At 42.2% G+C, this 25,172-nt stretch overlaps 1 protein-coding gene and 1 pseudogene across 2 annotated transcripts; both read left to right on the forward strand.

The window, feature by feature from the left end:
• The first annotated feature begins 59 nt into the window (after positions 1-59).
• On the forward strand, positions 60-23,812 carry senp3b (SUMO specific peptidase 3b). 2 transcript variants are annotated; one of them, XR_011672242.1, is made up of 12 exons: positions 60-230; positions 1,089-1,883; positions 2,285-2,425; positions 3,844-3,955; positions 8,110-8,257; positions 15,843-15,890; positions 19,641-19,718; positions 21,703-21,840; positions 22,082-22,165; positions 22,259-22,309; positions 22,953-23,116; positions 23,595-23,812. XR_011672242.1 is itself a non-coding variant. In XM_071379328.1 (11 exons), the coding sequence occupies exons 2-11, from the start codon at positions 1,127-1,129 to the stop codon at positions 23,061-23,063; spliced, it is 1,668 nt and encodes a 555-aa protein (XP_071235429.1). In that variant the 5' UTR covers positions 60-230; positions 1,089-1,126; the 3' UTR covers positions 23,064-23,812. The 2 variants fall into 2 exon arrangements, 1 of the variants encoding a protein (XP_071235429.1); XM_071379328.1 differs by having other exon boundaries at positions 22,953-23,812.
• Positions 20,955-21,087, forward strand: LOC139561959 (U1 spliceosomal RNA; annotated as a pseudogene).
• Positions 23,813-25,172: the final 1,360 nt, after the last annotated feature.

Here is a 25,172-nt window from a genome sequence, read left to right on the forward strand (position 1 = left end):
AGCAAATCATCTGTACTAAAAGTGATGTTATTTTCTTGAAACCGGAAGTCCGGAAAGGGATCAAAGTAACTGGGGGTGACTGACGATTGCTTCAACTACACCTGTCTGCTTCATTGAATGAGGTTTACTAGAACATTTGTGTCAGTTTTGATCCCAAATATAATTGAAAACACTGCGCAAACGCTTAACTGTATATAAGTCATACATTTGCACAAAACTGCAGTTTAACGGTGAGTACGGGTTAGCGTTATCTCTAACACATACGTTAGGCCGACCGGCTGTATTTTGTTTTTTTTAATGTTGGCTAGTTAGCTTGCGTTAGCAGCGACATAACTAGCTAGTCTTGCTAACAGCACCGTTTTACACCTAATTTGTTATGTAGCTAACTTGCTATATCACGAATGCAGTTGCTTCCACATTGTGTATGTAACACACTAAGGTGTAACACAAATATTTTGATAGTTAACCTAAAATTAGCTTAAGTAGGTCATGTCGAAACAACCTAAACATGTTTCCATCTTCTCATTAGCTAGCTAACGTTAGCTAGTTAGCTTAGCAGCTAATGGCTAACAAACTAGCTGCATACGCTAGCTGTAGCCACCTTGCCAGCTGATGTTTTACTACCTAATGAGCAGTCCTGTAATGCAAATTTGTAAAATATGTATTCTTTTTGCGTCTTCAATAGGAGTGTAAACCATCACTGCCCAGCTAGCGCAATAATTACACATTCTGTTTCCAGTTCACAGCAATAATGATTAGTTAAAGTAACGTCACCTAACTGCACGTATGGCTTTTTCACGGCCAAGGATGTAAATGAGTCAATACAAATTGTTGGAACTTATATTGAGCTGTTGATAACTACCTAATGTGACATGGACAGCTTATCTAGCTAACACACACATTTGGCCAAATAATTGCAGAAATAAAAATCTGGTTGCAGAATAAGCGTGCACACATGCAAGACACTTCATTTTATATAGATTTGCTTATTAGTACCAGAATACCTTTACCTACTGCAAAAAAAAAAAACACTAACCAGTCATGTGCCATTCTTCCGTTGTCTCTATCTCCCCTCACTCATTCCACAGGCGACGAGCTGGCGCAGGTCGTGGGTTGCCCGTGGACCATGAGGGACAGTGGTAGCAGCCTAGCACAGAACCGCTGGCAGGGAGAGCTGGGCCTAGCTGTGGGCCAGGAAGACAGTGGAGGTGGTGGTGTAGGGATCTCTGGGGGTCACCTGGGGATGGACCCCACCTCCACCCACCAGATGCCCAGCCCCATGCACCTGAAACTGGACCAGAAAGAAAGGGAGGCCTGGGATGCTGAGTACATGGAGGAGTTGGAGCGGGAGGAGATGGAGGAAGATGGGGATGAGGAAGAAGATGAGGAAGAAGTGGATTTTGAAGAAGGTGAAGGCTGGGATGAGGAGGAGCAGGAAGATGAAGAGGAGGAAGATGGAGAGGAGGCTGAGGTTGAATGGGAGGTCCCACACATGGTTCCCACCACATCACTACAAGAGCAGAATCATCATCACCAGCTGCAAGCACCACTGGAGGATGATGATGACGACGACAATGACAACAACCAGGCCGAAAATAAAGCCAGGGACTTTCCCAGCAACCCTATCCAGTCCAGGCTCAATGTGCTCCGGCAGCGCAGGCTAAGGCGCTGGCGGAAGCTCCGCTCCCATTCCGGCCTTCGGTCCCGCCTTACTCAGCATTGGAAGACCTGGCGTCAGCGGGCCCTGTGGGTCGGCACCCTGGGGCACAGGAGGGCGAGGAAGTGGCCCCAGTACAGTCAGTACGCCAACCGGCACAGGAGGGGAGCAGACCCGGGCCTCAGCCCTCTGTCAGAGGACGAGAGGCTCAGTGGGTCTGAACGAGGTGAGCTCCCTAGATGGGGAAGTTGTTTTTGAGAAACTGAAGGGTTGACAGTTTCTTTGATAAACAACACACTTAGATGTAGCAATACATAAAACATTCCATTTATTTTATACACATTAACAGGTACTATTAACTTAGGAGAGGAAAACAAGTGTATTGCTTAAAGCGTCTGACAATGAGTGTCTTGATTTTTACAAATCTTAAACGGTTTAATCTCCACGATAATTGCCGTAATGTTTTAATTATTCCTAAACTCATACTAACCTGGATGTAAGATGACAATCATCATAATGTTAGCTATTCTCTCTGCGTTGTTGGGAAGGGCCTGTAACTAAGCAATTCACTGTTCATCTACACCTGTTTTGACTAAAGTTTTTTGACTAAAGTTGTCATCCCTGCAGACGACCGGTTGAATGGTTACTCAGGGGACTACCCGTCCATCCAGATGGGAGTTCTGGGGGAACCAGAGGCTTCCTACTCCATCGTCCGAGAGAAACCTGTGGAGGTCGCCCTCACTGAAGAACACATGAGCTGCGTGCATGGTAAACTAAAATATATAATTGTTCTTCCGGAAAATGACCTTTTCTAGTTAAATTGGTTATGTAATGAAATTACTAAGACACTCTTACAAACATGTTATGCAGACATTTCTGGGAAATACATTGTACATCAATTCATGTCATATTTTGTTGGAGAAATTAAGCTTGTTGGATGACATGGCCTGCGGTCCAAACACTTAAAAGACACACCCTATCCACTCAGCCCTCAAATTAAGTGGATACTTTTGATGACGTCTGACGTGTATACAGTTGCAGGGCGAGGAAGGAAGGAATGATTTTAAATGGACCACCCTTGGCCGGAAATTCGCCATTCGTTCATCCCGCGATGATTGTGTTTTCAGCCACCGGTAGATTGTGGGTGCTTTATATGCGCTACAGTCAATTATGAGTGCATGTCTACTTATATTAAATGTATAATTATTCATATACGCCTACTGTATGATAGCTAGCAAATTAATTAGCTAACTAATGTTAGCCTGCCTAGCTGGAACTTATGAAGGACATTTTTTTTATTTCTAAAATTTCCAAATGATAACCAAACAAAAACATTTACGTTTACAAGACATGTTTGTGCCGTCATGTGCATTAGTAGCACAATTTCTAACTTATTTGTTTTTACTTACACTTTTATGTTGACTTCTCCATTGATGTTGTTTTTAAGTTTTCGCTGACTTTTCTTAGCGGATGTACAATCGTCGCGAATTGAATTATGGGGAGTTTCAGGCCCGGAATGAACATAATTGTACACTCGCAAAGCCGACTAAAAATGAGGGCTGAGGGGCTTACGTTGCAAACTTCCCTTGCTTGGCTAATCATTTGGACCGCCCTCCAAGATGGCGACGGGGATTCCCGCAAGGGCACAAGGCGGGGATAAGTGGACGAGGGTGTGTCTTTTAAGTGTTTGTACCGCAGCCATGGTTTTACATATCGAACCGATGATGAAAATGTAAAACGAAGTTCCAAGCTTTATTAGTCGTATGTACAGTATACACCATCCAATGACAAGCTTACTTGAAGGTACCTTCTCCACAATGCAACAACAGTAAGAAATAATAAAAGATAAGAATATGAACATAAAGTAAACGGTTCAGTAGAATAGAATAAACATGTTAGCTGAAGGATAATACAGTAAGGCTCAATTTATAGTCCAATATTTACACATGCTTTGGGGAAGGGGGAAATGGGAGGCGAGTGTATTAAGGTAGGGAGAGTCAGTGCAGGTGGTCAGTTCACTTCAAGGAAGTGTTGCATCAACTCCGGTGATAGTAGAATCCTCTACTGTCTGTGATTTAAAAAAAAATCCCATCCCATAGTAGAATCTACTGTCTGTGATTCCGTAGTAGAATCCTCTGTGTGATTCACTATTACTCTCCCAACATTCTGTTTTCCCATTCTCTCAGGGATCCTGGACGAGTCTCTCCAGAAGTATGGCAGTCTGATCCCCATCCACGCTGACGACGTGGTGGAGAAACTACAGGACATCTTCAATGACAACTTCTCACAGCCTCACAGGTCCGTCTGACCCATACACATGCAAACACACACAGACATGCAAAGCAATACACGCACACCTGCGCATGGACACGTTCACACACGGTACACCCGTACAAACCCCAATGAAACATAATTTCCTGTACTGTGCAGGGACACATACACAGAGAGCGACACCAACCCAAAAAAGAAACGCAATGTAGCCTAATATTTATACTAACTGATGTCTACTTGGGATCGGTAAGGAGCCTTTTAAATATTGGCCTTAAAAAGCCTGGTTCTCTTGGCCGAGGCCAGGTGGAATGTAAATAAATCTGTCCTTACAGAGAGTAGTCACGCATTCCTTCTACGCAGCACTCTTTATTTCAGACATAGAATCTGAATGATTCTAATTCTATGATTTCAGACTCCCAAATATGGTATTTTTTACCTCTTCTTATTTGTTAAGCTATTTGAACCAAAGGGAAAGGAAACCACCAACATGTTACCAGCATCACCCAAGTTCTCAGTATGTTGATGCAAGTTAGTCTTTGTGTTATGACAAGGCACAAATCTTATGAACTGAAGATGGTGACCATCTGTAATGCAACAGGCATTATAATGCTTTGTAGAGTGTTTAGTACAGGGTCCCACCCACTTGGTCATTGAGCCAGTTCTGTCTGTTCATCATCACCAGAGTTTAGGCACCAAACAGAAAAAAATGGAATGAAACTGCGGGAATAGTTGTAGAATTTTTTTTTGCTACAGTGTGCACTATTGAATATGACCCAGCTGTTACCAAGTGTAAACTTTTAATAAATATATATATACACATACACACAGTAGAAGTCGGAAGTTTACATACACTTAGGTTGGAGTCATTAAAACTTGTTTTTCAACCACTCCACAAATTTCTTGTCCTAACCGACTTGACAAAACTATAGTTTGTTAACATCTACTTTGTGCATGACACAAGTAATTTTTCCAACAATTGTTTACAGACAGATTATTTCACTTATGATTCACTGTATCACAATTCCAGTGGGTCAGAAGTTTACATACACTAAGTTGACTGCCTTTGAACAGCTTGGAAAATTCCAGAAAATTATGTCATGGCTTTAGAAGCTTCAGACAGGCTAATTGACATAATTTGAGTCAATTGGAGGTGTACCTGTGGATGTATTTCAAGGCCTACCTTCAAACTCGGTTCTCAGTGCTTGACATCATGGGAAAATCAAAAGAAATCAGCCAAGACCTCAGAAAAAGAATTGTGGTCCTCCACAAGTCTGGTTCACCCTTGGGAGCAATTTCCAAATGTCTGAAGGTACCACGTTCATCTGTACAAACAATAATACGCAAGTATAAACACAATGGGACCACGCAGCCGTCATACCGCTAAGGAAGGAGACGCGTTCTATCTCCTAGAGATGAACGTACTTTGGTGCGAATGGTGCAAATCAATCCCAGAACAACAGCAAAGGACCTTGTGAAGATGCTTGAGGAAACAGATACAAAAGTATCTATATCCACAGTAAAACGAGTCCTATATCGACATAACCTGAAAGGCCGCTCAGCAAGGAAGAAGCCACTGCTCCAAAACCGCCATGAAAAAGCCAGACTACGGTTTAAAAATGCACATGGGCACAAAGATTGTACTTTTTGGAGAAATGTCCTCTGGTCTGATTAAATAAAAATAAACCTGTTTGGCCATAATGACCATCGTTATGTTTGGAGGAAAAAGGGGGAGGCTTGCAAGCCGAAGAAAACCATCCCAAAAGTGACGCACGGGGGTGGCAGCATCATGTTGTGGGGGTGCTTTGCTGCAGGAGGGACTGGGGCACTTCACAAAATAGATAATTTTCCTGCCTCATGATGTTATGTGGTTATATTGAAGCAACATCTTAAGACATCAATCAGGAAGGTAAAGCTTGGTCGAAAATGAGTCTTCCAAATGTACAATGACCCCCCAAGCATACTTCCAAAGTTGTGGCAAAATGGCTTAAGGACAACAAAGTCAAGGTAATGGAGTGGCCATCACGAAGCCCTGACCTTAGAAATTTGTGGGCAGAACTGAAAATACTTGGAGGCCTACAAACCTGACTCAGTTACACCAGCTCTGTCAGGAGGAATGGTCCAAAATTCATCCAACCTATTGTGGGAAGCTTGTGGAAGGCTACCCAAAATGTTTGACCCGTATTAAACAATTTAAAGGCAATGCTACTAAATACTAATTGAGTGTATGTAAACTTCTAACCCACTGGGAATGTGATGAAAAAAATAAAAGCTGAAATAAATCATTCTCTCTACTATTTCTCTACTATCTGAGATGACACATTCTTAAAGTAAAGTGTTGATCTTAACTGACCTAAGACAGGGAATTTTTACTTGGATTAAATGTCAGGAATTGTGAAAAACAGAGTTTAAATTTATTTGGCTAAGGTGTATGTAAACTTCCGACTTCAACTGTGTGTGTGTATATATATATATATATATATATATACACTGCTCAAAAAAATAAAGGGAACACTTAAACAACACAATGTAACTCCAAGTCAATCACACTTCTGTGAAATCAAACTGTCCACTTAGGAAGCAACACTGATTGACAATAAATTTCACATGCTGTTGTGCAAATGGAATAGACAAAAGGTGGAAATTATAGGCAATTAGCAAGACACCCCCAATAAAGGAGTGGTTCTGCAGGTGGTGACCACAGACCACTTCTCAGTTCCTATGCTTCCTGGCTGATGTTTTGGTCACTTTTGAATGCTGGCGGTGCTCTCACTCTAGTGGTAGCATGAGACGGAGTCTACAACCCACACAAGTGGCTCAGGTAGTGCAGCTCATCCATGATGGCACATCAATGCGAGCTGTGGCAAGAAGGTTTGCTGTGTCTGTCAGCGTAGTGTCCAGAGCATGGAGGCGCTACCAGGAGACAGGCCAGTACACCAGGAGACGTGGAGGAGGGCAACAACCCAGCAGCAGGACCGCCAGCAGCAGGTGAAGCACTGCCAGAGCCCTGCAAATGACCTCCACCAGGCCACAAATGTGCATGTGTCTGCTCAAACGGTCAGAAACAGACTCCATGAGGGTGGTATGAGGGCCTGACGTCCACAGGCGGGGGTTGTGCTTACAGCCCAACACCGTGCAGGATGTTTGGCATATGCCAGAGAACACCAAGATTGGCAAATTCGCCACTGGCGCCCTGTGCTCTTCACAGATGAAAGCAGGTTCACATTGAGCACGTGACAGACGTGACAGAGTCTGGAGACGCCGTGGAGAACGTTCTGCTGCCTGCAACATCCTCCAGCATGACCGGTTTGGCGGTGGGTCAGTCATGGTGTGGGGTGGCATTTCTTTGGGGGGCCGCACAGCCCTCCATGTGCTCGCCAGAGGTAGCCTGACTGCCATTAGGTACCGAGATGAGATCCTCAGACCCCTTGTGAGACCATATGCTGGTGCGGTTGGCCCTGGGTTCCTCCTAATGCAAGACAATGCTAGACCTCATGTGGCTGGAGTGTGTCAGCAGTTCCTGCAAGAGGAAGGCATTGATGCTATGGACTGGCCCGCCCGTTCCCCAGACCTGAATCCAATTGAGCACATCTGGGACATCATGTCTCGCTCCATCCACCAACGCCACGTTGCACCACAGACTGTCCAGGAGTTGGCAGATGCTTTAGTACAGGTCTGGGAGGAGATCCCTCAGGAGACCATCCGCCACCTCATCAGGAGCATGCCCAGGCGTTGTAGGGAGGTCATACAGGCACGTGGAGGCCACACACACTACTGAGCCTCATTTTGACTTGTTTTAAGGACATTATATCAAAGTTGGATCAGCCTGTAGTGTGGTTTTCCACTTTAATTTTGAGTGTGACTCCAAATCCAGACCTCCATGGGTTGATAAATTTGATTTACATTGATCATTTTTGTGTGATTTTGTTGTCAGCACATTCAACTATGTAAAGAAAAAAAGTATTTAATAAGAATATTTCATTCATTCAGATCTAGGATGTGTTATTTTAGTGTTCCCTTTATTTTTTTGAGCAGTGTATATGTATTTTTTTTATGGGTTAAGTTATCCTTCACTGATACAGTTCCGTGTCATATTTCCAAAAAATACAAGGTGGCGGCCAGTATAATACAGAAAAGGTTTTGAACGTTTTATATTCCTCGTCTGATGTTTCCATGTCCAACAGGAAAGCGGTGGTGCAACACCTAATCCAGTCCTACCAGAGGTCGTCCGGCACGGCCATGGTGCGAGGGTTCCGCGTCAACTACAAGCGTCATGTCCTCACCATGGATGATCTCAGCACGCTGTACGGACAGAACTGGCTCAATGACCAGGTGGGTGGGACCCTGTACTAAACACTCTATAAAGCATTATAAGGCCTGTTGCATGCTTATAACAAGTAATTAAACAACTGTATGCCCTAAGGTGGGACCCCCGACCAAATACAACAGACTGGATTCTAACTTAATATCTGCACCTGAATTTTTTGCATACATTTTGCATACTTTGCAATGACATCTTTGCATGACTTATGCAAAATTTGTACTTGTTTGCATGTCAAGTTAGGATTGTGCCTTGTTTGCAAAGAGCTGTTATTTTTCAAGGTCCAGTGCAACCATTTTTATCTCAATATCAAATCATTTCTTGGTAACAATTTAAGTACCTCAAATTGTATTTATCAAATGCTCCGAATACAACAGCTGTAGACCTTACAGTGAAATGCTTACTTACAAGCCCTTAACCAACCATGCAGGTTTAAGAAAAATAAGTTAAGTAAAAATGAATTGAGTAAAAAATAAAAGTAACAAATAATTAAAGAGCAGCAGTAAAATAACAAAAGCGAGGCTAAATACGGGGTACCGGTACAGAGTCAATGTGTGGGGGCAAAGGTTAGCTGAGGTAATTGAGGTAATGTGCATGTAGGTAGAGTTAAAGTGACTATGCATAGATTAATAGAGTGTAGCAGCAAATGCAGGGGGGGGGGGGGGGGGGGCAGGCAATGCAAATAGTCTGGGTAGCCATTTGATTAGCTGTTCAGGAGTCTTATCTCTTTGGGGTAGAAGCTGTTTAGAAGCCTTTTGGACCAAGACTTGGGGCTCTGGTACCACTTGCCTTGCGGGAGCAGAGAGAACAGTCTATGAATCAAATTTTATTTGTCACATACACATGGTTAGCAGATGTTAATGCGAGTGTAGCGAAATGCTTGTGCTTCTATTTCCGACCATGCAGTAATATCTAACAAGTAATCTAACAATTTCACAACATCTACCTTATACACACACAAGTGTAAAGGAATGAATAAGAATATGTACATAAAATATATATGGATGAGCGATGGCCTACTGCTTCTTGCCTATGCTGTTCGATGGTATAGAGTACAGTATATACATGTATATACACACACATACATTTTCCGCCAAGATAGAACTGCCAAAGGGGGCGGTGATAGCCTGCAGAGTTCTGTCAATTTGAGCTTCTACTTCTAAAAATTCACCTTTCCAGAAAAAAGTCTCTCACTGTTGCCACTTGCTATAGACCACCCTCTGCCCCCAGCTGTGCCCTCGACACCATATGTGAATTGATTGCCCCCCCATCTATCTTCTGAACTCGTGCTGCTAGGTGACCTAAACTGGGACATGCTTAACACCCCGGCCATCCTACAATCTAAGCTTGATGCCCTCAATCTCACACAAATTATCAATTAACCTACCAGGTACAACCCCAAATCTGTAAACACGGGCACCCTCATAGATATCATCCTAACTAACACGCCCTCCAAATACACCTCTGCTGTTTTCAACCAAGATCTCAGCGATCACAGCCTCATTGCCTGCATCCGTAATGGGTCTGCGGTCAATCGACCACCCCTCATCACTGTCAAACGCTCCCTAAAACACTTCAGCGAGCAGGCCTTTCTAATCGACCTGGCCGGGGTATCCTGGAATGACATTGACCTCATCCCGTCAGTAGAGGATGCCTGGTTATTCTTTAAAAGTGCTTTCCTCACCATCTTAAATAAGCATGCCCCATTCAAAAAATGTTGAACTAGGAATAGATATAGCTCTTGGTTCACTCCAGACCTGTCTTCCCTTGACCAGCACAAAAACATCCTGTGGCGTTCTGCATTAACATCGAATAGCCCCCGTGATATGCAACTTTTCAGGGAAGTTAGGAACCAATATATATAGCTAGCTTTTTCAAACAGAAATTTGCATCCTGTAGTACAAACTCAAAAAAGTTTTGAGACACTGTAAAGTCCATGGAGAATAAGAGCACTTCCTCCCAGCTGGCCACTGCACTGAGGCTAGGAAACACTGTCACTACCGATAAATCAATAAAAAAAATCAATAAGCATTTTTCTACGGCTGGCCATGCCTTCCACCTAGCTACCCCTACCCCGGTCAACAGCCCTAACCTCCCCACAGCAACTCGCCCAAACCTCCCCCACTTCTTCTCCTTCACCCAAATCCAGATATCTGATGTTCTGAAAGAGCTGCAAAATCTGGACCCCTACAAATCAGCCAGGCTAGACAATCTGGACCCTCTCTTTCTAAAATTATCTGACGAAATTATTGCAACCCCTATTACTAGCCTGTTCAACCTCTCTTTCGTATCGTCTGAGATTCCCATAGATTGGAAAGCTGCCGCGGTCATCCCCCTCTTCAAAGGGGGAGACACTCTAGACCCAAACTGCTACAGACCTATATCTATTCTACCCTGCCTTTCTAAGGTCTTTGAAAGCCAAATTAACAGATTACCGACCATTTTGAATCTCACCGTACCTTATCCGCTATGCAATCTGGTTTCCGAGCTGGTCATGGGTGCACCTCAGCCACGCTCAAGGTTTTAAACGATATCATAACCGCCATCGATAAGAGACATTACTGTGCAGCCGTATTCATCGACTTGGCTAAGGCTTTCGACTCTGTCAATCACAACATTCTTATTGGCAGACTCAACAGCCTTGGTTTCTCTAATGATTGCCTCGCTTGGTTCACCAACTACTTCTCCGATAGAGTTCAGTATGTCAAATCGGAGGGCCTGTTGTCCGGACCTCTGGCAGTCTCTATGGGGGTGCCACCGGGTTCAATTCTCGGGCCGACTCTCTTCTCTGTATACATCAATGATGTCGCTCTTGCTGCTGGTGATTCTCTGATCCACCTCTATGCAGGCAACACCATTCTGTATACCTCTGGCCCTTCGTTGGACACTGTGTTGACTAACCCCCAGATGAGCTTCAATGCAAGTAAAACTAAATGCATGCTCTTCAACCGATCGCTGCCCGCACCTGCCTGCCCGTCCAGCATCACTACTCTGGACGGTTCTGACTTAGGTATTTGTAGTTGTCCACATATTCTATGTGTCTGGTTAGACTGTAAACTCTCCATCCAGACTCACATTAAACATATCCAATCCCAAATTAAATCTAGAATTGGCTTTCTATTTCGCAACAAAGCCTCCTTCACTCATGCTGTCAAACATACCCTCGTAAAAAGGACTATCCTACCGATCCCTAACTTCGGCCATGTCATTTACAAAATAGCCTCCAACATTCTACTCTGCATACTGCATGTAGTCTATCACAGTGCCATCCGTTTTGTCACCAAAGCCCCATATACTACCCACCACTGTGACCTGTATGCTCTCGTTGGCTGGCCCTCGCTACATATTCATCGCCAAACCCACTGGCTCCAGGTTATCTGTAAGTCTTTGCTAGGTAAAGCCCCGCCTTATCTCAGCTCACTGGTCACCCACCCATAGCACGCGCTCCAGCAGGTATATTTCACTGGTCATCCCCAAATCCAACACCTCATTTGGCTGCCTTTCCTTACAGTTCTCTGCTGCCAATGACTGGAACGAATTGCAAAAATCACTGAAGCTGGAGACTTATATCTCCCTCACTAGCTTTAAGCATCAGCTGTCAGAGCTGCTTACTGATCACTGTACCTGTACACAGCCAGTCTGTAAATAGCCCACCCATCTATTTCATCCCCATATTGTTATTTATCTTTTTGCTCTTTTGCACCCCAGTATCTCTACTTGCACATCATCATCTGCAGATCTATCACTCCAGTGTTAATGCTAAATTGTAATTATTTTGCCTCTATGGCCTATTTATTGCTTTACCTCTCTTATCCTACCTCATTTGCACATGCTGTATATAGATTTTTCTACTGTATTATTGATTGTATGTTTGTTTATTCCATCTGTAACTCTGTGTTGTATGTGTCGAACTGCTTTGCTTTATCTTGGCCAGGTCGCAGTTGCAAACTAGCCTACCTGGTTAAATAAAGAAAAAAAAATTAGATGAGTAATGTAGGGTATGTAAAGATTATATAACGTGGCATTGTTTAAAAGTGGCTAGTGATACATTTATTACATCCAATTTTTAATTATTAAAGTGGCTAGAGATGAGTCAGTATGTTGGCAGCAGCAGCCACTCAATGTTAGTGATGGCTGTTTATCAGTCTGATGGCCTTGAGATAGAAGCTGTTTTTCAGTCTCTCGGTCCCAGCTTTGATGCACCTGTACTAGAGGTCGACCGATTATGATTTTTAACGCCGATACCGATTATTGGAGGACCAAAAAAGCCGATACCGATTAATCGGTCGATTTAAAAAAATATATATATATTTTTTTTTTTAAATATATAGAAATGTACTTGTAATAATGACAATTACAACAATACTGAATGAACACTTATTTTAACTTAATATAATACATCAATAAAATCAATTTAGCCTCAAATAAAATGAAACATGTTCAATATGGTTTAAATAATGCAAAAACACAGTGTTGGAGAAAGTAAAAGTGCAATATGTGCCATGTAAGAAAGCTAACGTTTAAGTTCCTTGCCCAGAACATGAGAACATATGAAAGCTGGTGGTTCCTTTTAACGTAAATCTTCAATATTCCCAGGTAAGAAGTTTTAGGTTGTAGTTATTTATAGGATTTGTATTTCATATACCTTTGACTATTGGATGTTCTTATAGGCACTTTAGTATTGCCAGTGTAACAATATAGCTTCCGTCCCTCTCCTCGCTCCTAGCTGGGCTCGAACCAGGAACACATCGACAACAGCCACCCTCGAAGCAGCGTTACACATGCAGAGCAAGGGGAACAACTACTCCAAGTCTCAGAGCGAGTGACGTTTGAAATGCTATTAGCGCGCACCCCACTAACTAGCTAGCCATTTCACATCGGTTACACCAGCCTAATCTCGGGAGTTGATGGGCTTGAAGTCATAAACGGCGCAATGCTTGACGCATTGCGAAGAGCTGCTGGCAAACGCACGAAAGTGCTGTTTGAATGAATGCTTACGAGCCTGCTGCTGCCTACCATCGCTCAGTCAGACTGCTCTATCAAATCATAGACTTAATTATTACATAATAACACACAGAAATACAAGCCTTTGGTCATTAAAATGGTAGAATCCGGAAACTATCATTTTGAAAACAAAACGTTTATTCTTTCAGTGAAATACGGAACCGTTCTGTATTTTATCTTTACGGATGGCAGCCCTAAGTCTAAATATTGCTGTTACATTGTACAACCTTGAATGTTATGTCATAATTATGTACAATTCTGGCAAATTAATTACGGCCTTTGTTAGGAATAAATGGACTTCACACAGTTTGCAATGAGCCAGGCGGCCCAAACTGCTGCATATACCCTGACTGCTTGCACGGAACGCAAGAGAAGTGACAATTTCCTTAGTTATAAAAATTCATGTTAGCAGGCAATATTAACTAAATATGCAGGTTTAAAAATATATACCTGTGTATTGATTTTAAAGACAGGCATTGATGTTTATGGTTAGGTACATTGGTGCAACGACAGTGCTTTTTTTTCGCAAATGCGCTTGTTAAATCATCACCCGTTTGTCGAAGTAGGCTGTGATTCAATGAGAAATTAACAGGCACCACATCGATTATATGCAACGCAGGACACGCTAGATAAACTAGTAATATCATCAACCATGTGTAGTTAACTAGTGATTATGATTGATTGTTTTTTATAAGATAAATTTAATGCTAGCTAGCAACTTACCTTGGCTTCTTGCTGCTCCTCGTGGAGTGCAATGTAAGGCAGGTGGTTGGAGTGTTGGACTAGTAACCGGAAGGTTGCAAAAACGAATCCCCGAGCTGACAAGGTAAAAATCTGTCGTTCTGCCCCTGAACAAGGCAGTTAACCCACCGTTCCTAGGCCGTCATTGAAAATAAGAATGTGTTCTTAACTGACTTGCCTAGTTAAATAAAGGTGTAAAAAATAAATAAAACGGCAAATCGGTGTCCAAAAATACTGATTACCGATTGTTATGAATACTTAGAGCCGATTTCAAGTTATCGGCCATTCCGATTTAATCGGTCGACCTCTACTGAGAACGCACCCTTGTGGGGCCCCAGTGTTGAGGATCAGTGGGGTGGAGATGTTGTTTCCTACCCTCACCACCTGGGGGCGGCCCGTCAGGAAGTCCAGGGTCCTTAGCTTAGTGATGAGCTTTGAGGGCATTATGGTGTTGAATGCTGGGCTGTAGTCAATGAATAGCATTCTCACATAGGTGTTCCTTTTGTCCAGGTGGGAAAGGGCGGTGTGGAGTGCAATAGAGAGAGCATCATCTGTTGGGGCGATATGCAAATTAGAGTGGGTCTAGGGTTTCTGGGATAATGGTATTGATGTGAGCCATGAGCGGTGATGAGCATGACGATCACCACCCTGTGAAGTTCTTAATTTACTTAATCTGTTCTTAACAAAATTCATGGTTTTTCTAGTCGTAGTGCGAGGAAGGGCAGTGCTATTCGGAATCCTTGGGACATCCTGACTCTAAACCCTAACCTTCATCTCCACCTTAACCCTTACCTTAAAGGGATAGTTCAGGATTTTGGTAATGAGGCCCTTTTTCTACTTCCCCAGAGTCGGGTGAACTCGTGGATACCATTTTTTTGTATTTACGCTAACTAGCTCAATTGCTAAATAATGTTAGCGCAATGACTGGAGGTCTATGGTATCTGCGTGCTAGCAGATAGCACAATGACTTGTAGTCTAGGTTAACGCTAGTTATCATTGGTTCATGAAACTACCTTTCACTTCCTTCATACTGGACACCAAGACATACAAATTGTATCCAAGAGTTCATCTGACTTTGGGGAAGTAGATAAAGGGCCTCATTGCCCAAATCCAGAAGTGTCCCTTTTACAATTCTTTTATTTTATTTAAACTTCAATGGGATAGGGACGTCCCAAGGATCCCAGATAACATGGACAGTGGGAGTACCACACACACCATATTTATATAATTGTGTTTACTTCTATATGATGGTTATTATAATCTATATTTGCCCATAAAGGCATTTACACACCATTTCTCGCATAATTAATTTTACTGTCACAAAAAGATCCCACCATGTCGAACTAACAAATTATGTCTGCGTTTATAAAATTGTACCGAAATTACCTGTTTCCATCACAGCTGTTGTGATTTTTTTTTTTATACAGTATGACTTTACTTGCATAAAAACTGGATGAAAACATGGTTACTGTGATCGTGTTTTGATTAAAATAGTCAAATAGCAATTTCTCAAGCAAGAGTTTTGCTACGACTGTCTGGGAGTGGTCTGAGTGGGGAGGGGGAAACTAGCTGTTGGCAGAGAGGTTTGGAACTCTCATATTGATCTATTAATGCATTTACTGCCTGGTGATGTCACCAGGTAGGCCAAAACTCCATCCCACAGAAATGTACAAAAAAAAAATCTCCCCAAACTGCTTTTACACTAAAAGGGTAACATTTTCACAGTATTATTCCATACTGTAAGTGTGTGTGTGTAGATAGAGCACAGGAACATCATGTTTGACAGCACTGGGCCTTTAAACAGTTTAAAAGAAAGGCATTGTACATTGTGGTGATAAAATGTTTCTTCAGGTCATGAACATGTATGGTGACCTTGTGATGGACTCGGTGCCCGAGAAGGTAGGAAAACATTTACAACATACTTCCACAAAATCCATAATGTTTTTCCCCCCCCACAGAAAAACCATATACAGTGCCTTCAGTAAGTATTCATACCCCCTGACTTATTCCACATTTTGTTGTTACAGCCTGAATTCAAAATTGTTTAACTAGATTTTTTTACCCATCTACACACAATACCGCATAATGACAGTGAAAACATGTTTTTTGATAGTTCTATATACTTAATTTTCAATAAATTACCACATTTGCATAAGTATTAACTTTGTAGAAGCACCTTTGGCGGCGTTTACAACTGAGTCGTGTTGGATGTCTGTATCAGCTTTGCACATCTGGATTTGGGGATTTTCTCCCATTCTTCCTTGCAGATTTTCTCAAGCTTTGCGTTAGATGGGGAGCGGCGGTGAACAGCAATATTCAAGTCTCTCCACAGATTTTCAACGTGATTCAAGTCTGGGTTTTGGCTGGGCCATTCAAGGACTTTCACATTTCTTGTTCTGAAACCATTCTAGCGTTGCTTTGGGTCAATGTCCTGTTGGAATGTAAATCTTCACCCCAGTTTGTCATTTGCACTCTGAAGAAGGTTCTCATCAAGGATTTGCCTGTATTTGACTACATTCATTGTTCCCTCGATCCTTACCAGTCTCTGCCGCTCAAAAGCTTCCCCATAGCATGATGCTGCCACCAATGTTACCTCAATTTTCTTCCAGCACTGAGCAAATTTCAAGTCTGCTGAGCGCAAACTTCTGTGCAACTTCCAGCGCGTGTTTACTGTGAACACAGGCTTTACCCGCTTTAAGTTACAGTTTTAACATTGGTCAAGTAGGCTACTTTGGCTATTTGATCATAATGTAGGCCTACCAGAGTGGCCTACCATGAAAAACAATGGAGAAAATGCATCCCATAAAAATGTAACATGGAAATAGGTGGTCTATCATTCAGCCTACAGTAGCAGCCAATGTGTGGTGTTCAATGTAGACCTGCATTCCATGAGACTTTTGAAAAAGTCATGCAGTGCTTGACATTAACCTGCTCATCCACTTGTCCTTCAGACAAGGTGACTGAAAATGGTGTTTGATGCAAGAAACCACTTTACAAAATAAAATACATTATTATTCCCATACCGTTATTACAGGGAATCAGGCAAATTAAGCTACCCTCTGCCTATTGGCTACTTAGCTTATTCAAGCCTGTCTCAAAATACAACACTTCCCCTTTAAGACAAAAAAAGCTCTTCACCTGACTAACTTTTCAAAGATGTCTAGAAATGTTGCTTACTACAAATGGTCTATGACTGGGCTAATAACTCACTAACTAGCAAAGGATATGAATTGTGCACACGTGGCTAAATGCAGCTTTCGCTGTGATCTCAAAACAAGCGCGTCTACTCACCACCGCTCATGCTGTAAACACAGTCCAGTTCAAATAAATGGCACAGATCTATATATGGCAATGGTCTATTTGCAAATGGGAATACTGTAGCTCTGAACGGTTATTCCGCAGCGGTCTGTGTAAAGTAGGCGCTTAGCTGTACTGAGTCAATGCAATGGAGTCCTACTTCGATGCATTCTGCCTATAACAAAATGTCTTGCATACAAAGTCTGATATTTCTTCTGTGGCAGCTTAGAGGGAACATTGGCCACCACCATGCTTCATGGGAGGGATGGAGTTAGATGGGTGATGAGTTGTGGCTGGTTTTGCTCTGCATTCAGGCCAAAGAGTTCCACTTTTTTGTCTCTTCAGACCACACTCTTTTGTCTTTCACGTGCCTTTATGCAAACTCCAGGCTTGCTGTCATGTGGCTTTTTCTCAGGGGTGGCTTCAGTCTTGTCATTCTCCCATAAATCCCAGATTGGTGAAGTGCTGTAGAGATGGTTTTCCTACTGGAAGGTTCTCCCATCTGAGCCAAGGAACTCTAAAACTCTGTAGATCTACAATCAGTGGTAATTTAGTTCTTGGTCACCTCCCCGACCAAGGTCATTCTTGCACGTTTGGTCGGATGGCCATCTTTAGTCTGGCTAGGTCCATATTTTTTTTTTTACTTTCCCAGTGATGGAGACCACTGTGCTCATGGAAACTTACAACACTCTAGAAATTGTTTCATACCCTTCCCCAGATTCCTCATCACAATTGTATCCCGAAGATCTATGGACAGTTTCTTGGACTTCGTGGTATAGTTTCTGCTCTGACATGCTACTGTCAACTGTGGGACCTTATATAGACAGATGTGTTTTTCTAAATCATGTCCAAACAAATTTGAATTGGCCACAGGTAGACGCTCAAGTTGTAGTGACATTGCAAGGATGGTCAAAGGGAATTGGATGCCCCTGAGCTCAATTTGGAGTGTCATAGCAAAGGGGTGTGAATACTTATAGTACCAGTCAAAAGTTTGGTCACATCTACTCGTTCCAAGGTTTTTCTTTATTTTTACTATTTTCTACATTGTAGAATAGTAGTGAAGACATCACAACCAAGAAAGTGTAAAACATATTTTTTTTTATTCAGGTTCTTCAAAGTAGCCACCCTTTGCCTTGATGACAGCTTTGCACACCCTTGGCATTCTCTCAACCAGCTTCATGAGGTAATCACCTGGAATGCATTTCAAATAACAGGTGTGCCTTAAGTTAATTTGTGGAATTTCTTTCCTTCATAATGCGTTTGAGCCAATCAGTTGTGTTGTGAGTTCAAAGTAAGGGTGGTATACAGAAGATAGCCCTATTTGGTAAAAGACCAAGTCCATATTATGGCAAGAACAGCTCAAATAAGCAAAGAGAAACAACAGTCCATCATTACTTTAAGACATGATGGTCGGTCAATCCAGACATTTAAGAACTTTAAATGTTTCTTCAAGTGCAGTCGCAAAAACCATCTAGTGCTATAATGAAACTGGCTCTCATGAGGCCCGCAACAGGAAAGGAAGACCCAGAGTTACCTGGGCTGCAGAGGATGAGTTCATTAGAATTATCTGCACCTCGGATTGCAGCCCAAATAAATGCTTCACGGAGTTCAAGTAACACACATCTCAACATCAACTGTCCAGATGAGACTATGTGAATCAGTCCTTCATGGTCGAATTGCTGCAAAGAAACCACTACTAAAGGACACCAATAAGAAGAGACTTGCTTGGGCCAAGAAACACAAGTAGTTGACATTAGACCGGTGAAAATCTGTCCTTTTGGTTTGAGTCCAAATTTTAGATTTTTGGTTCCAATTGAGATGGTTAGGGATGAGTTGGATCGCAGAGCGAAGGAAAAGCAGCCACCAAGTGCTCAGCATATGTGGGAACTCCTTCAAGACTGTTGAAAAAGCATTCCAGGTGAAGCTGGTTGAGAGAATGCCAAGAGTGTGCAAAGCTGTCAAGGCAAAGGGTGGCTACTTTGAAGAATCTCAATTATAAAATATATTTTGATTTAACACTTTGGTTACTACATGATTCCATGTGTTATTTCCTAGTTTTGATGTCTTCGCTATTCTACAATGTAGAAAATAGTAAAAATAAAGAAATCCTTGAATGAGTAGGTGTGTTCAAACTTTTGACTTGTACTGTATGTAAATGAGCTCTGTATTTCATTCTCAATACATTTGTGAAAATTTCAAAAACAGTTTCACTTTGTCATTATGGAGTATTGTGGTAGATGGGTGAGAAAATAAATACAATATGTGGATTAAGTCAATGGGTATTAATACTTTCTGAAGGCACTATTCAGTGAATGAGAATACCTGTACCATCCGTCTTTCTCCCTCTCTCAGGTTCACTTCTTCAACAGTTTCTTTTACGACAAGTTGAGGACGAAAGGCTACGATGGAGTCAAACGATGGACAAAGAACGTAAGAAACCCTATTTATCCCATAAATGTATTATTTTTACCCTTACGCTGGCTTTTCATGATCCTTTGTAAATTCATTTTTCATTGAAATTGTAGCATACCTCACTGAACAAAAATATACTGAACAAAATTATCAACGCAACATTTTAAAGTGTTGGTCCCATGTTTCATGAGCTGAAATAAAAGATCCCATATATGTTCAATACACACAAAAAGCTTATTTCTCTTATTTTGTGCACAAATGTATTTACATCCCTGTTAGTGTTATTCCTTTGCCAAGATAATCCATCCACCTGACAGGTGTGGCATATTAAGAAGCTGATTAAACCGCATGGTCATTACACAGGTGCACCTTGTGCTGGGGACATTAAAAGGCCACTCTAAAATGTGCACTTATGTCACACAATGCGACAGATGTCTCCAAGTTTTGAGGGAGCGTGCAATTGGCATGCTGACTGTTGGAATGTCCACCAGAGCTGTTGCCAGATAATTTCATGTTAATTTCTCTACCATAAGCCGCCTCCAATGTTGTTTTGGTGAAGTTGGCAGTACGTCCAACCGGCCTCACAACTGAAGATCATGTGTGGGTGAGCAGTTTGCAGATGTCAACGTAGTACCCCATAGTGGGGTTATGGTATGGGCGGGCATAAGCTACGGAGAACACAATTTGCATTTTATCGAAGGCAATTTGAATGCACAGAGATACCGTGAGGAGACCCTGAGGCCCATTGTTGTGCCATTAATCCGCAGCCATCACCTCATGTTTCAGCATGATAATGCACGGCCCCATGTCGCAAGGATCTGTACACAATTCCTGGAAGCTGGAAATGTCCCAGTTCTTCCATGGCCTGCATACTCACCAGGCATGGCACCCATTAAGCATGTTTGGGATGCCCTGGATTGACGTGTACGACAGCGTGTTCCAGTTCCCGCCAATATCCAGCAACTTCACACAGTCATTGAAGAGTGGACAACATTCCACAATCAGCAGCCTGATCAACTCTAATCGAAGGAGATGTGTTGTGCTGCATGAGGGAAATGGTGGTCACTGGTTTTCTGATCCATGCCCATACATTACCTTTTTATGTATCTGTGACCAACCGATGCATATCTGTATTCCCAGTCATGTGAAATCCATAGATTAGTGCCTAATGAATTGACTGATTTCCTTATGAGCTGTAACTCACTAAAATCTTTGAAATGTATGTATCTTGCGTTTTTTATATATTTCTTCAGTGTACTTACCTGGCAGGTTTACCCAGGCGAAGCCATTGCACTCCAGTTTGTGTTGACACCTGCGAATTCCCCAAATGTGAATCTCAACGGCATACTTTATGGTAGTGGGGGAACTGCGTTCACGCTTTCTCCTGATTTTAGCTAGAAGGAATTCAGCTTTTGATGTCATTTTAGCTAACCCTAATGGTGCGTTTAGATGGTACAAGCTAGACAGTAAACCGGATTTCAATGTTTTCTATTAGAGCATGACGGTAAATGCCATTTGAGGCTGGTGGTAAATACCGTCAGCCGCCACAGTAGACGGGACTTGCTCAAACGGTAAATGCCGTCAGCCGCCACAGTAGACGGGACTTGCTCAAACGGTAAATGCCGTTTGAGGCTGGTGGTAAATACCGTCAGCCGCCACAGTAGACGGGACTTGCTCAAACGGTAATAGCCGTTTGAGGCTGGTGGTAAATACCGTCAGCCGCCACAGTTAAAATATTTCAACTTTTGCCGTCTGCCGTAGCGGTGTTTCCTACCGCACGTTGATTTGCACTGATTGTACTAGTGTGTAGTCGTCTTTACAAATGTATTTTGTTAAAGTGCCGAACAGAAACCCAAGCCTTATAACACCCCCCCCTTCCCCAAGAGCAAACCAAGACAGACAACACTTTCACTTCAGCCCTTTCTCTCTTCCTCCTCTCAGATGAAACTAGCACATATTACGTGTTGTTATTCATCATAAGGCTCTCACTCTACTCTATCAGGTGGACATATTCCAGAAGGACCTGCTGTTGATCCCCATCCACCTGGAGGTCCACTGGTCCCTGGTCAGCGTGGACATCCCCCGTAGGGCCATCACCTACTTCGATTCCCAACGCACACTTAACCGACGCTGCCCGAAGGTGAGTGCCTGACTGCCACTTATGACTGTCAGATTACAACAAGTCCTGAAAATCATCTATATTGATTTAGTCTGTGTTTTGAAGTGGGACTGAAATAGTTGACAGTACTCATTTTGGGTGTTAGGTATTTTATATTTAGGAGCCAGTATTAAAGCAGTTAAATGTGAAGTTGCGGACAGCATCAGCCCACTTCAAGAACTGGTCTCTATAAATGATCTGCTCTTTTCCACCACCTCCTCAGCATATTGCAAAGTACCTGCAGGCGGAGGCTGTCAAGAAAGACCAGAGAGATTTCCTCACAGGGTGGAAAGGCTATTTCAAAATGGTATGTCAAGATTTCTCAGGAATTAACAACCAGTTGATTGTTTGACTGTGTCGGGGAATATGTTTTACCAAAACATTTCGATGTGTGTTTCAGAATGTTGGTCGCCAGAACAATGACAGTGACTGCGGAGCGTTCGTTCTTCAGGTGGGTCCTAATTATAATCCTAGATGTTCATACTTGGATCTAGCGCCATGGTTCATAGCTGTCCATGTACGTCACACTCTTGTGCTGAATTCCAAATCAAGCCCTAGCCCCAAGACCTAGACACTCCTTTAAATCAGGATTGTATTAGGATCACCATTCGCTTTTGCAAATGCAGCAGCCACTCTTCCTGGGGTCCACATGAAACAATACAGAACACTAATAGACAAGAACCGCTTAAGGACAGAACAAAAAGAAAAAAAAATACGAATATAGAAATAACAAAGATCCAAAACACTAGGATTTAATAGGTTTGATATGATAACTGCTTAACCTTGCCTTCTGATGGCTAGCTGGAACAATTTGGTGCCAGAAGGCCTGGACACTGCTTTGGGGGCCTTTGTTCCCTACACTAGGGCAGGGTTTCCCAAACTCTGTCCTCAGGACATCCCTGGGTGCACTTTTTTTTTTTTTGCCCTAGCACTACACAGCTGATTCAAATAACCAACTCATCATCAAGCTTTGATTATTTAAATCAGCTGTGTAGTGCTAGGGAAAAAACCAAAACCTGCACCCAGGCAGGGCCTGGGACAGAGTTTGGGCAACCCTGCACAATTTCTAACCTCTCTCTCCGTGTTCCTTCCAGTACTGCAAGACTCTGGCCCTGGGGCAGCCGTTCAGCTTCGGCCAGCAGGATATGCCCAAACTGAGAAGACTCATGTACAAAGAACTGTGTCACTGCAAGCTCTCGCTGTGACACCACGCCCTCTGAGGATTCTTAGCGAAGAAGCGGCAGATTCTAATGAGGAAGTGAGGGATGGTTCTAACGAGCTATGGTTAACAAGCTAGTGACTGAAAGAAAGGAAAAAAGTGTTACATTTCAAAGGAACATTTTTTCCTCTTGGCAACGACATCCAGAGACTTTACTACTATAAGTCAGGAGGGCATTTTTATATTTTCTCCCCATGTGTTTTCTGCCCTCTTTTGTTTTTCTCCCTTGAGGCCCCCCCCTAGTTTTTAATTTTCATGTTCATGGTTGTTGCCTTGTGGTTGACAGAGGCCAAGTCTAAGGGTGCGTCCTAAATGGCACACTGTTCTCTATGTAGTGTACTACTTTTGACCATAGCCTTATGGGCCTTGATCAAATGCAGTACAAGGTATAGGTAATAGGGTTCCTTTTGGGACGTAAAACATGTCTGCTATTCTCTGACAGTGAAACTGTATTTTACATTTTTTTTTTAATACATTTTATTTGGACTTGGGAGACTCTCTCTGTTTCTCTCAACAGATTTATCACCTTATCGACGCAGGAGCCCCCCAAACAGACAAGATTGGAGTGGAAACATGTGGTTATTCTAGCTTCTTTACTTAAGTTCTTGTTTTTGTTCCTCTCTCTCGTCAGTAAAAAAAATAAACATGTTGCTAATGCTTATTGTTCATGGTGTTTTGAGGGCAGTGATGATTATGTTTCATATTTTGATTCAAATAAAAACTATCTGACCAGTTCATGTTGACGTCATATGGGTTGGACCATGTCGGCTACAAACAACTTTGGATCCCAAATGGCAGCCTGCCCCTTTTATAGTGCATCACTTTTGACCAGGGAAGCACATATTCTTCACAGTGGTATTACTTCATATTTCCCTCTTTCTTTTAGTAACTGAAAGCACATTGTTGATAGGTATCAAAAAGTTTTTTGGTGTGTGTTTTGAGCAGAAGTCAGATAAAACATAATTGACTGTTTTATCTTTTAAAGCATTTATTGAATTTATTAGACAATTTAAAAAATAAAAATAAATGCATACATAAGGGTGCTCCAGCCGGTGACGCCTCCACATAGAATTTAAGAAAATCATCAAGGATAACACAAGTGGTAATTCAACAAGATTAGGTGGCAATAGTTGCAACCGACAATGATGATAAGAATAAACAAACAGGGCAAAGAAGAGATGAATGAAAGTTAACTATTTCTGTCACGTATAATGCGAATCGATTTAAATTGAGGAATAGGATGGTTTTTCATGATTTTTAAGAAGATGCAATATTTGGCAGTGGTGGAAAAAGTACCCAATTATCATACTTGAGTAAAAGTAACGATACCTTAAGAAAATGACTCAAGTGAAAGTCACCCAGTAAAATACTACTTAAGTACATTTAAAAACTAATACTTTGAGTTTTAATTATCAAAAGTAAATGTAATTGCTAAAATATACTTAAGTATCAAAAGTATACATTTCAAATTCCCTATATTAAGCAAACCAGACAGCATGATTTTCTTGATTAAAAAATAATAATAATTACGGATAGCCAGGGGCACACTTCAACGCTCCGACATCATTTACAAACATTTGTGTTTAGTGAGTCTGCCAGATCAGAGGCAGTAGGGATGACCGGGTATGTTCTCTTGATAAGTGCGTGAGTTATACAATTTTCCTGTTCTGCTAAGCATTCAAAATGTAACTAGTACTTTTGTGTCAAGGAAAATATAAGGAATAAAAAGTAAACTTCATTAAACAGCTAATGAACATGCACCTGTGGAACGGTCGTTAAGACACTAACAGCTTACAGACGGTAGGCAATTAAGGTCACAGTTATGAAAACTTAGGACACTAAAGAGGCCTTTCTACTGAGACTGAAAAACACCAAAAGAAAGATGCCCAGGGTCCCTGCTCATCTGCGTGAAGGTGCCTTATGCATGCTGCAAGGAGGCATGAGGAATGCAGATGTGGCCAGGGCAATAAATTACAATGTTTGTACTGTGAGATGCGTAAGACAGCGCTACTGGGAGACAGGACGGACAGCTGATCGTCCTTGCAGTGACAAACCACGTGTAACAACACCTGCACAGGATCGGTACATTCGGACA

The sequence above is a fragment of the Salvelinus alpinus genome, chromosome 31 (genome assembly GCF_045679555.1).
Source record: "Salvelinus alpinus chromosome 31, SLU_Salpinus.1, whole genome shotgun sequence".
In the NCBI taxonomy this organism is placed as follows: Eukaryota; Metazoa; Chordata; class Actinopteri; order Salmoniformes; family Salmonidae; genus Salvelinus; species Salvelinus alpinus.